This window comes from Manacus candei, unplaced genomic scaffold (genome assembly GCF_025592945.1).
Source record: "Manacus candei isolate 608988 ecotype Guabito, Panama unplaced genomic scaffold, ASM2559294v1 h1tg000050l, whole genome shotgun sequence".
NCBI lineage: Eukaryota > Metazoa > Chordata > Aves > Passeriformes > Pipridae > Manacus > Manacus candei.
The window spans coordinates 12,689,146-12,701,476 of record NW_026138098.1 but is presented as its reverse complement, the minus strand read 5'-3'; the positions used below and the strand labels follow the sequence as shown (position 1 = coordinate 12,701,476).

General features: G+C 40.8%; 2 protein-coding genes across 5 annotated transcripts in view; one reads left to right on the top strand and one right to left on the bottom strand.

The window, feature by feature from the left end:
* STN1 (STN1 subunit of CST complex) overlaps positions 1–1,206 on the bottom strand; it is a 45,368-nt gene extending 44,162 nt beyond the window's left edge. The window contains exon 1 of one of the 2 annotated variants that reach the window (XM_051800701.1): positions 1,097–1,206. The gene's annotated coding sequence lies outside the window, so the exon portion shown is untranslated. The other variant, XM_051800700.1, reaches the window with a different exon arrangement.
* A 217-nt stretch (positions 1,207–1,423) lies between these two features.
* SLK (STE20 like kinase) overlaps positions 1,424–12,331 on the top strand; it is a 50,905-nt gene continuing 39,997 nt past the window's right edge. For all 3 annotated transcript variants that reach the window (XR_007906824.1, XM_051800683.1, XM_051800682.1), the window contains exon 1: positions 1,424–2,121. Coding sequence is in view for 2 of the 3 variants with exons in the window: in XM_051800683.1 (XP_051656643.1) it covers positions 1,972–2,121 (150 nt within the window). In the remaining variant the exon portion in view is untranslated. The remainder of the gene's footprint in view (positions 2,122–12,331) is intronic.

Here is a 12,331-nt window from a genome sequence, read left to right as displayed (position 1 = left end):
CACATGGACTATCCTCCATAGATAGCAAACTATTGTCATGCTAATAAAATGGTCTTTGGAGTGATACACACCAGAGGTTGGATCTTTAGAAGCTCATCATGCAGCTTAAATTAATGGCAACTACAGGCACTCAGGTTCATACAAGGCCAAGGCATTACACGATTTTCCCTGGGTGTTTGTGTCTTTATCAGATCCTTCTCAGGTCTCTCAGCATCGCCTCAACTGCTGGATCGACTTCCTGTCACAGCCCAAACCTTTCTCCATGCCTGCTAATTGCCCTTTATCCAGGCAACGGGAACGCCTCGTGCTTCCAAGTGAAGAAACACCACACACTTGGTGGCATACACACAACTATTAAAACACAACCGTACTTCAAGGTGATGAAGGAATCACTTGTGGGAAGAGAAGGTTGTAAGATAAGGAAATTCAAGCCTGTCCCAGTGATTAAATAGATACCAAAGATATCAAACGCGAAGCACATGAACATCACACCCAGCTATGACCGAACACCGTGACAAGCCAGGAGCAGGTCTAGGAACAGCACTGGCCCACAAACAAAATAAAGTCTTCCAACGTGGCGTTTTTGCTGTCAACACCTTCCTCTGAGAGCCACGTCAAAGCCCCAAACCCCAGGAAGCACCACCCGCCATCGCAGCGCTCCTGGCACACCTCTTTATGGGGGGTTTCACAGCCCCTTCAGGGGCGATGCTGGGGGGGCTCCGCCTGCGCTGCCAGGAGGAACCCGGGGTACCCACTCAGCCATGAGGGGAGGCTTTCGCCCTAACTAGGGAACGTCATCCTCTGCCACAGGGTTGGGGAGACCCTCGCTGTCCGGGACTGCGGAGCAGCAATGAGAGAGGCGCGGGGCGTCCTTCGGGATGAGCAGCTAAAAGACACGATAAAGGGTGCTCTTGCCCCACGTCCCTACCGTAACAGCACACTGAGGCCAGAAGGGAAAAGCGACTTCCCCCTCCCACAGGCAAAAACAGGAGGGAGGGACGAGCGCTCGCCCCCGCCCCAGCACCACCCCTCTGCCCTGAGGGCCGGGGGGGGCCGAGAGGGCGACCCCTCCATCTTGCGCCCGACACCGACTTACCCGCCGGAAGCCTCCGCGCGTTCCTATTGGCTGGCTCCGCCACAGCCGCGTCACGTGGTCAGGAAAAGCCCCACCCCCTCCCTCCGCCTTTGCCGGAGACGAACCGTTGGCGGGGTGGTGTGCGCGTGCTGCCGGTGCGGCGCGTGCGCACGCGCCGGAGCACGCCGGTGGGGGGGAGGAATAGGGGTCGCGCGCTTTCGCGCGTGCGCCGGCGACGGCGGTGTCGGAGCGGGCGCGGAGCGGCGGGAGGGGCTCGAGGCGGTTCCGGGCGCGCGGGAACGGGGGCGCGCGCAGGCGCCGGGCGGGGGCGGAGGGAGGGGGGGGCGGAGGGGGCGGGGGCGCCGCCGGTGCCGCCCCGCAGGAAGCGGAGCCGCCCGGGCCCCGCGCCGCGAGAGCGCGGGAGAGACAGGCCGGCAGCGAGCAGCGTCGTTTCCCTCCCGCCGTCGCCGCCCCCGGGGACGCCGCTCCGTGAGGAACAACCGGCCGCGAGTCGGCAGGGGAGCAGCGCCCTCCCCTCCCTACATCCGCCCCGTCCTGCGAGGCGGGACGTGACCGCTCCCTCCCCCTCGTCCCCGGGCTCCGCCGCCGCCCGTCCCGAGGAGGGAGCCCGGCACTTGTTGCCGCGATGGTGCCCGGCCCGGCCGAGTAGGAGCGCCGATCCCGCCCGGAGAGGAGCCCCGAGCCCCGCGCCGGCCCCGCCGGGGCACCGCGGCGTGTTGTCTGCCCGCAGCGCCCGGCGGTGACGGCGCTTCCCGAGCGGCTCCAGGACTCGGGTCTGGGCGCGGGGGTCGCTCCCGGCAGCGCCGCCCGGCCCGGGAGGTCCCGGCGGGACCAGGGGGCAGCGCCGCCCGCCCCGTCCCCCGGCCGGAGCCAAAATGTCCTTCTTCAACTTTCGCAAGATCTTCAAGCTGGGCGGCGAGAAGAAGAAGAAACAATACGAGCACGTCAAGAGGGATTTGAACCCTGAGGAGTTCTGGGAAATCATCGGGGAGCTGGGAGATGGTGCTTTCGGTAAAGTGTTCAAGGTAAGGGCGGGCGGCGCGGGTCCCTGGTGTGGCTCATAGCTGGGAAATGACTCGGAGCAGCGGTGCTGCCTTTCAGCGCTGCCTCGGGCTCCCTGTCTGCCAGCCCCGGCACCTCGGGATATCTGCTGGGAGCGGCGAGTTCGGCACAACTTGGGGCGGAGAACGCCCGGTGCCCCCCCGGGAGCGGCGGAGGCAGAGCGGGGCATCCCGGCGCCGCTTGTCCACTGAGCCTCGCGAAACTAAAGATAGAAAAGACCTATTAGGTCATTGTCCCGCCTTCTGCTCCACCCTGCCAGCTGCCGAAACGCTCGTTTCCCCTGTATTTGGGGGTTTTTTGGGACCCGTGCACAGTATGGCCTCTAACCTTACTATATTTTCTTAGGTGCATGTTTGGGGTTTTTTTTCCTAAGTTTCTGTACGGAAGGAAGCCAATGAAGAGTAAAATTGACTCCTGTGCCTCGTGCATAGTGTATAGAGCCAAGCTCTCGTCGCCGTATTGGGCATTCCCCCATCTTGCTCCATGTGGAGTTGAATTAAATAGTTGTGTTATCTTAACTTTCACTGTGTGGCAGAATTCCTGTGTTGGATCTCCTAACTTCTCTCTGTTGTTTGCTCTTTAAATCTTTAAGTGTACTAATACAAGTAGTGTTTTGAAGGATGCTTACCTAGAATTTATCTAGCCAAGTGGAGTACAATGACATAGATACAACCCTACTAGTGTTTGACAAGACTGTACCTTTTAGGCAAATCTTCAGCTACTTCTTCTAAAAGGCCGTTAATGCTTCGCCTTTGACTTAAGGGATAGTGTGGAAAAACATCATGGAGGGATAAGCATGACAGAATTGGGAACTGACATGAATTGAGACTCTGAAGCCGGTTCTTGAGACTAGGAAAAAATAGCATGAGAAAGAATAGCATTTACAGTGTTTCTGAGAGTTAATTTGGTCAAAAAATGTTTATATTTAGAGTACTGTATTTGAGAGTTTATGAAATCTGGATACTCGTGAAACGTGCTATTTTGGGTAGAAATTCTATTGTACTGTGGTGTCACCTGTTTGTAAATTTGAGCAGAAGTGCCACAGTCAGTTCAGAATGTTAGGTGGGGTCATTTCACCCAAAGAATTCCTGTCAATGTTCTATTTTAGGAGCATCTGGTTTATTTAGATGTTGGTGTATTACATAGTCTAGATGGTGATTCTCATGTCACTTTGAAAGATTAGAGATTTTTTTTTAATTAAAATGACTAGGAATATGTCTGAAGTTACTCTATAATAAAACTTACTGGCTGTAAAAATGTAACGTCTCTAATGGCATTTGCAGAGTATTAAAGTTTCTCTTTGAGCTTCATAGTGGAGGTTTGATTCCCATTTTGTGAATACATGCCTCAGAGATACAATACTAAATGTGTTCTCCTCCTCCACGTGCATTTCCCCTCCTATCCTCAAACCTCTTCCTATGTTTATTTGTAGGCATGTCTGTATTAGCAACAGTAGTAGAGGAAGGTGTCTGAGCAAGGCAGCTGTAAATGTTGCATTTCAGTGTACTTTGTACACAAGCAGGAGAACGTTATTTCATGGCCAGAAATAAGACTCAAAGTGAAAAATCACATCCAAATGGAAAACAGAGTTAACTGTTGAAACTGGGTTTTTCAAAATTAAACTCTATTTTAAAATTTGTAGTAGTCAGAATTGCACATGCGTTTACGTGGGTAAAGCTGTTGAACGTAGCACTTGTGAAGTTAACAGGTACTAGTATTCCTGGAAAAAAATTCCCTTTTAAAAAAGAAATCTCTTGCTGCATGAGTTCAGCAGCATTCATTTTGTTTTCATCTAGTTTGAGAAGGAGAATTACACACAGATACTGATTGTACTTGTATTCCTACATCTGAGTGTGCTTGGCAAGCAACTGTAAAGCAAAGATGTGTTAGATTGTTCTTTCGTGGATATACGCATCAAATGAGAAACTGCAGGAATAGCCGTCCAATTCCTTCTCAAATTTTGAATTCAAGACTATGAGCTGGAACAAAGTTCTCAAGTGAGTGAAGATTTTGTCTTCAGATAATGCGAGTGTGGGCGGTTGGGGTTTTTTGTTTGTTTTATTTGCAAAAACATCCCCCGCTATCCTAGTGTCAGTTACATTTGCCAAAACTACATTTGCCTTTGCTTAAGATCCTAGGATCTATGTGTGACAGGGTTTTGGCAGGTATTTGTTGAAAGGCAGTTGCCAGATAAATAAGCCTATGTATACTTTGGATTTCTAATAAAAAGTAGGTTAGATTGGTTACATGCTATGATTTCCTTTAGAGGAGTATTTGGTTTAGTTGTGTAACTGATCTTCTGGATAAAGTATCAAATATTTAAATAAAAGTTCAAAAGCAACTCTGAAATGATTGATAGTACTGGAAAACCTCACTGATTAATTTATTTTGAATTTTAAAATCATTACTTAAAATGCTGTCTAGTGATAATTAGTTTTCTGTACAGAAGTCTTAAGGGTGTTGAAAACTTGGGATTCAATCCCCTTCTTCCCAATCAACTACAAGGATCTTGCTTATTTTTTTAATACTTTAGCCAATTGCTAGAAGAGCTTATTTCCTTTGAAGCTGTTTGTTCTAGCCTTCTAAGGCTTTTTGAGTTCTGTCAATTCATACATTTGTATTCACTAACTTCTAAGTAATGTTTAGAAATACTCTGTTTCAACTGCTGCTGCAAGTCTCTTGTGATCAGAGTAGCTCTGTAATTGCAGACTACTGATGGCAAAGGTTTATGACTGTATAGGACTTTTCATTCTGGCCCTTTTCAGCCTCTTCAAAGAGGCCACTTTAGACTGTTTTCTTTTTGCTCTTGGCTAATGAATAATAGTGTAGTTTTCTGTCCTTTTTCAATTTATAGACCCTTGCAGTACTTCAATGTCAGGTGATGGCCCTTGTAAAGAGAATTTCGAGATTGCTGATGGAATTTTTTCCGATCTTTTATTTGGCTTTCATGAATTATTTAGAATTGCTGAATGGATTGCTAGAGTTGTGACAGACACTGAAGAAGCGTAGTATTAGCATTGGAGTCTGATTTCAACTTTGAAGTTTGGCAGCTAAACACAAACTACTATCTTAAAAAACCAAACCAAAAACCAAAAGATGTATCAGTTTGAAACTACTCTTGATTTGATCAGGTTAAGTGTCCTCAAAAAACTTACTGTGATTGTAATGAGTTTGCTTTAGAAATTAGTTATTATATCATGTAGCTGTATTGTGTGTTATAGTTCCCTGTTGTGTCCAATATCAGTTCTGTGCACGCTGTAAACATTGCCTTAAGGTAAATCACTGTAAGTGTTAACAACTCTGATCAGCTTTAAGCTGCTTTCTGAATTCTCAGAAGTTCATGTCCAGATGCTGTGAAAACACACCTTTAAAATGCCTGACTAGAACTGTGGCTCTTTCTTGCTAAAGTTCCTGATGGAGACTCTTTATCATACAGATGCACACAATTAATGAAAATGCAAATATCTTCCTAAGTAAACCTTATGAATTAAATAAAGGGCTGGGACTATATTTCAGTAACATTTACCAGCCTTTTTGGTAGTAAGAACATGGTACACTGATGTAGAGCACATTTTCCCAATGTTCAGTTGGTGTCGTCTCTAGAGGATATTCCTCCAAGAAATTAACAGACTTTTGGCCATCATTATGATTATTATGAATACCATCTCTACAAATATATTAATTTTAAATCTTCTATGGGAACAGAGGTAGAATATATGTGGCAGTATAGCATAGGTATTACAAGGGGTGTATATATTTATATGGTATGTGTATATATATTTTAATAGGAAGTGACAAATTATTATTAGAGAATCCTTCAGACTTGTCAGGTTTTGAGTTTCATTCATGCTTCTTTGTTTGAATTGGAATATTCTGCCCATTTATATTATCTCATTTATTACCTCAAATCTAAAATGTTGGAAGCACTGTGTATATAATATTCTCATAGGAATTTGGAAAATTAAATATTTGTATTTCATATGAAGCTACTAGGACAAGTTTTCCAACTCTGAGCAACAAACTGGTGCTTGGTTAAAAACTCTGTTCTGTTTTCTCTTTAGGTTCAGAGAAGAAATGTTGTGGATGCTGATAACCATAATCATGGTGAACAGCATTACCCTAATGCATTATCTGTTGAAAATTATAACTACATTAAGCATTCATATATATTTATATTGGCAGTAGTGGCCAATACAAACTCATCTCTGGCTGGTGACAGTGGACTTCTGATACACTGTTTCTTAAAGTCCGGTAAACTAATGATGGTGCTTCATTTAGGTTAAGCATTTTTATCTATATTTGAAACAATCTTATCTGTAATGTACCTAGATAACTTTACAGGGTAGCTTGTTTTTGCCTTAATGTCTTCTGCTGAAGGTAGAAACACATAGAATTTTAAAGTAGTGATTTAATAAGACTGGACCACTTATATAATTTAATGATTATATGTTCTTAACTCCTTTTAATGTTAAAATGTGAACTGACTTAGAAGTACTGTGGCTACTTAGAAGTACTTTTTTGTGTATCACTAACATCACAACTTATTTTCTAACCATAGAAAATGCATTAATTAGTCTGACCTGAAAACAAAATAAGGACAGAGCAGGGAGAATTTATATTTCCTAGTTTCTTTGGCCTTACAATACATTGTTCTAAATTCCTGCAGTTGGATATTGCAACTTGAAGTTACCTGACTGATAGTAATATATCATGCTGCTTCCTAGGCTGAATAGCTTTTACATTTGTAACTTAAAGATTCACAGAAATAGATTTTGACCACTTACTTAATATCTAAGCTTGGAGCACAGGTAGACTGGTTTTTTTCTACTCTTTATCTTTTGGCTTGTGTGCTGTCATTAGTTCCACTAATTCTTCAGAAGAATTTGTTAGAGATGTTGGAGCTTGGCAAACGTTCCTGTGTAAATGATACAGTTCCCAGTGAAAGATGTTGCTTGAGTTTGTCTGAAGTCCTGTATGTTTGGTACTAGTTGGAATATAAATTTATATTTGAAAATTGCCAGCCAAATACTGTGTTTCATGAACTGGAAGTTTCATGTGTGACTCTATGATCCTAGACCTAGAAAGAAACAGAAAGGGAGAATGTCCTAAGTTGAATTTCAATACATAAGAATGAATCAGTAATGCAGAACTATTGACAGTTTTGATTAAAATTGTTTGCTATACTAAATGTGTTTTCTTGTAATCTATTTTTCATTCATAATTGACTATATAAGTTGACCTCTCATTAAACTGGAGCAGTTGCCCTCAGGAGATCTGAATTAATAATATTCTCTTAAGTGCCATGTTGCTTTGTTTAGCCATAGAGGCATTGGTAGATAGAGGAGATATGACAGTCGATTTACTCTCAAGAGAATAATGTATAAGGTGATAATATTAAATTTTAAATATGTAGTTCACATAAAATGAACTGAAACTTTACCTAAAGTTTGGTGAGAACAGCGAGCTTTGTAACAGCAGCCTGCATACTTTAGGGCTGCTGTGTATTGTCTAGGTGAAAAAAGATGCATGACAGTTCATAGAAGACAAACGATTTTAATCTTGCTGGTCAGCTTGGTAAGTTGCTCTGCAATGTTATCTTTATTTTCACACTCTTGCAGTTTTAGCCTGATTAGAAGATACTAGATAAGGAAAAGGCAGTATCACTGTTTTAAACCCTGGGAAATGTGTCAAGGGTAAAGCTTTGCAGAGCTCTTTATGCCTATTGTCACTCCAGCTATGTTTTCTGAGGAAACTGTAGTGCAAGAAAGTCATCTGTAAACTGTAAACAGAGATAAATTTCTTTATTAAAACGGCTACTTGTAGAAGGCAGTATCTCCTTTCCCTTTTGTCTGTAACAAGGAAATATTGGAAAGAAGAATAACACATATGTCTCACTTTTTGGACATATTTACATCACTTGGCTGAAAATCAGCATTACAATACTTAACTTATGAGTAATGTATTGTCTGCTGCACTTGGAATTAAAACTGCAGACAAGTTTGTGGAGGATAAATATAGAATGCTTATGATCAGTCCTTGTCATCTTTTCCAAGGTGTGAACATAGTTACATAAATTGTTTAAATCTCTAGGTAAATAGGAAATCATTATTTGATTTTATTTATATTTATGAAAGTTCCCTTTTGGTTTTTTCATGTCATCTGATGTATCATATTTTTTATTTGGACTGTGCTTTCTTGTCTGGAGAGTAAAAATTTGGATTTCAGGCATAAGGTAAATGTGACTGTTTAGTGTCAAATAGATGTCAGAGTGAAGCTTCTTTAAGCTGTTCTAACTTGGTGGAATAATTCTTCATATCTGAAGTCACATGCAGTCTATTTAATTAAATAATTCTGATATAGGAGCTAACAAAAAATCTCAAGGCACTATTTTGTTTTGGATTTTGTTTTGTTGTTGTTTTGTGGGTTCTGTTGTTTTGTTTGGGGTTTTTTTTAAGGTTTTGAAGGCAATGTGGTTAAACCTTTTGAGTTTAATCTTTGGCAGGGAAGTAGTCCTACAGTACTACAATCCTCCAAGTAGTAATACATGCTGTTGTTGCGGAGCAGTAGTTCAAAATTTTGTTTTGGTGGAGTCTCAAATTCCAGTTTTGACCACTCCATAAACAATATTGAAGAAATAATTTGTTGGGTTTGTATTTGCAAATGCCACAATCCCAATCCCTAGTTGGGTATTTTTCTTTTTTTTTCTTTATGCCTTTTGTTTAAATTGAATGCAGTTATGAATTCCATGTTTCATGGGCCGTGACCCACGTTTTGAGAATCTCGTAAGACTGTAAACATCATTCTCCTTCAATGACAGTTGTGTCTGTGCAAAAGAGGAGCCTGTAATTAAATCCTCTGATTTGAGATCTTAAATACATTCCTCAAGACCCTGGTGGCTGAAGTGTCATTTATAAATATTTTTTTCGGTCTTTGTTTCTTTGTGCTCCCCCAATAACATTTAATTATATTCAGATTATACACGGAGTTGACATTCATAGTGTCTCACCTCTTTTGCCTATTGTCTTATTTTACAGTAGCAGCCACATTACTCAAATGCAATGCTTGTGCTATGTTTTCTTTTGATACTGTTTGGATTGTTCCAGTTTTCCATGTTTAGTGATGGAAAAGCCATGACATTGACAGTTAGAAAACAGAGCAGACTGAATTAATGGCTCAGAAAGCAGATTGAATTAATAGTACAGATTAAAAAAAGAATGATGTTTTATAATTTTTCTCCACAACCGTATAAAATACATATTTTCACCCCCTCTAATTCATTTTTAATGACTTTATAACATGATTACAGTATGGAATGCTTGAAAGAAATTTGAACTGTCAGATATGTCTCAAATATGTTATGTGGGAACACATTTTTTCCTCTCACAAATAGGAAAGAATTTTTTTAGAGAGAAAGAAGACCCAGTACTTGCGGAATATGTTTGTACAATGTCAGGCAATAAAAATTGACTAAGTTATATTCAATAAAAGCTAGTAGGCTACCTCAAACTACTCTGTAATGGAATTCATGCTTCCAAAAAAATTAAGGCTTTACTGTAAATGTTAATTTTCCACTGGCATTTCAAATTTTCTGTTGAATATGCTCCATATTCATGATACAAGCCAATCAAAATACATGCAGCAGGAGATTTACCTACAGCAAAAAATAACCACAACAAAACAGTAATGTAAGATTCTTTGTATATTTAATTCACCTACTTAAACTACTGTATTTGATTTTTAGGAAGACATAAAGCTTCTTAAAGGAATTCTAAATGTATGTAAAAGCAAGTAACAATATTAAAGTTATAGATTTTCTTTGAGTGTTTTTACTCTTTTGGAATAAGACTGGTTTTTCAGTATTCTGTGGGATTGCATGTGTATATATAGAGAGGTTAATGTAAAGCAGCTAAGCATGAATGGTGATTTGGAATCTAAGAAAAAGACACAAAGCATTTCCCCTTTACGTTGCTTTGTTTATATTTTTGAGCCATTTTCTACTTAGGTAATTACCTGTAACCTAGAGCAAGAAATTGCTCATGCATTGATTCATGCTGGAATCAAGTTCCACACAAAATGTAGCTTTAAGAATGTTCTGATTACCTGAACAATTCTATTCTATGATACGATTTTTAAATTTTACTGAATTTTCTATGGAGAAGAATATGAAGAAGTGAAAAATAGCCAAATCAGTTTATTGATTAGCGTTTAAAATGTGCTAAATCTGTCCTTACTATGGAGGACTAAATGACTGTTACCATAAAGTGTCAGTCTTGAAAATTAGTCTCTTGGTTGTTTCAGAAAATCTGAAACTCAAGGAGGCCGTGATGAGTAAATAAACCTTATTATTTTCAGAAAGAATTGTTCTGAGGTTGCATTAATACAGTTCTTCAAAATGAGTGGGTGAACAGAGTGAAGTTTTTTGGGGGAGCCATTGCTCTAGAACTGAAGTTGTGTCTACATCAGAATTGGTTTACTTGGTATGGAAGCAGTGGTGAATCCCCATCCTAAGGCAGAATCATATTTTAATCCATCTAACTTCATAATGAGCTGGAAAATGACTGTCCCTTTACTTTCTTCATATCTTTGTCAATAACATTTTAGATCTGAGATTTTTTTGTTTAAGGAGGACTTTAAGGTACTGGCTTCTTTTTCTCTAGAAATGTTTAATCATAGCCATGATTCAGAAACAGTGTTCTGAGGGAAGTTACTGTAACTTTGTTAATGATAACGTAATAACTTGGCAAGACTTTTTGTGTTGGGTTTTATTCTTTCTTTATCCTGTAGGTAATGGTTCTCCAGAAACAGATTTATGCTGTAAACCCAAAGCTTTTCTCTAACACGTCTACATTTCACTTTATGGAAGATGACTTTTCACTTGTATTTCTAAGCAATATTTTACCAAGAAAAGAGATAATACTTTTGTAATCAAAAGGCAGTGAAACCTTAATGGAGAAATGTTAATTGACTGCTTCAGCAAAAATTAGAATGTTGCAGTAAACTCTCTTCTCTTTTACAGCCATTGTCTCAATCAGGATTTATTCCATTCATGTGCTGCCTTTTTTAATTTTGTAAAGTTCAGTCATGTTCCTGCCCCACCTTCAGCTTTTCCTGTTTTAATTGAGGAGGTCCAACCTTTTTAGTCTGCTTTTTATAAGAGAACTGCTTGACCCTTTAATAATTTTAATTGGCCCTCTCATTCTCTTACTTGTTCAGCTTCTGTGGATGCACAAATCTTTCAATTCACTATTCAGGCAAACTGTTCTGTTTTTCATTGCTGGATAGTCTTGGGTCAGAACCACGGGTCTGTGCAGCTCCATTACACTGTGAACTGTGATCATCACTGGGAAATACGGTCAGAAGGGTTTGTACAGGGATTATCCTCAAAACAAATCATCCTAATAATGTGGTGAAATGGGTACTCTGAGTTAAGCCAAACTTTTTTACTCTTTCACCCTTTCCAACTAGTTTTGGCTAGTAGTGGAGATGTACTACCTTAGTTTATGAGTAACCTGTCTGCTATTTTTCCTCTCTCCATGGTGGCAAGTCTGAAAGCTTTAAAAACCCTGCTTAAACAAGGGTAGTGTCAAGTGTTTCCTACTGACTGGCATAGCTGATGTACCTGAAAATGTCAACTTTGCTTTTGGCTGTAGCAGGAATTTTAAGCTGTGTCTTGGTAGCAAACATAGATGTTCTGATCAGCTTAATAACCCAATAAGTTGTCAATTTTGCCTGTTACCCTTAAATAAAAACAAACTAAAAGCCCATACCTGCCCCTAGTATTTAAAAGTGAAATATAAAAATGAACTAGTATACTGACTTGTGACCTCTCCTGTTTCCACGTTTATTGATACTGTTTTGGGACCTCACCTTTGAGCCAGTGCAATATGAAGAAGGTTCTTTTGAATCTCTGAAAAGCACTAAAACAGTATGGAACTGTGATAATAAGTGAAAGTCAACAGCACATCTTCTCAAAGTGGTGCATTTTAACAACTTTAGTAAGTACAGAAGTGGCTTTGGGATGATGAGTGTTGGGGTCTTTACCGTGACTGTTTTCCACAACAGTTTCTGAAGATGTGAGTCAATGCAGCGAAAATTCTGGCAGTGTACTCTCATTCCCACCTCCTTCCTTGTGACAAGCTTGGTTCTTGCCAACCTCATGTTGATCTGGTTCAA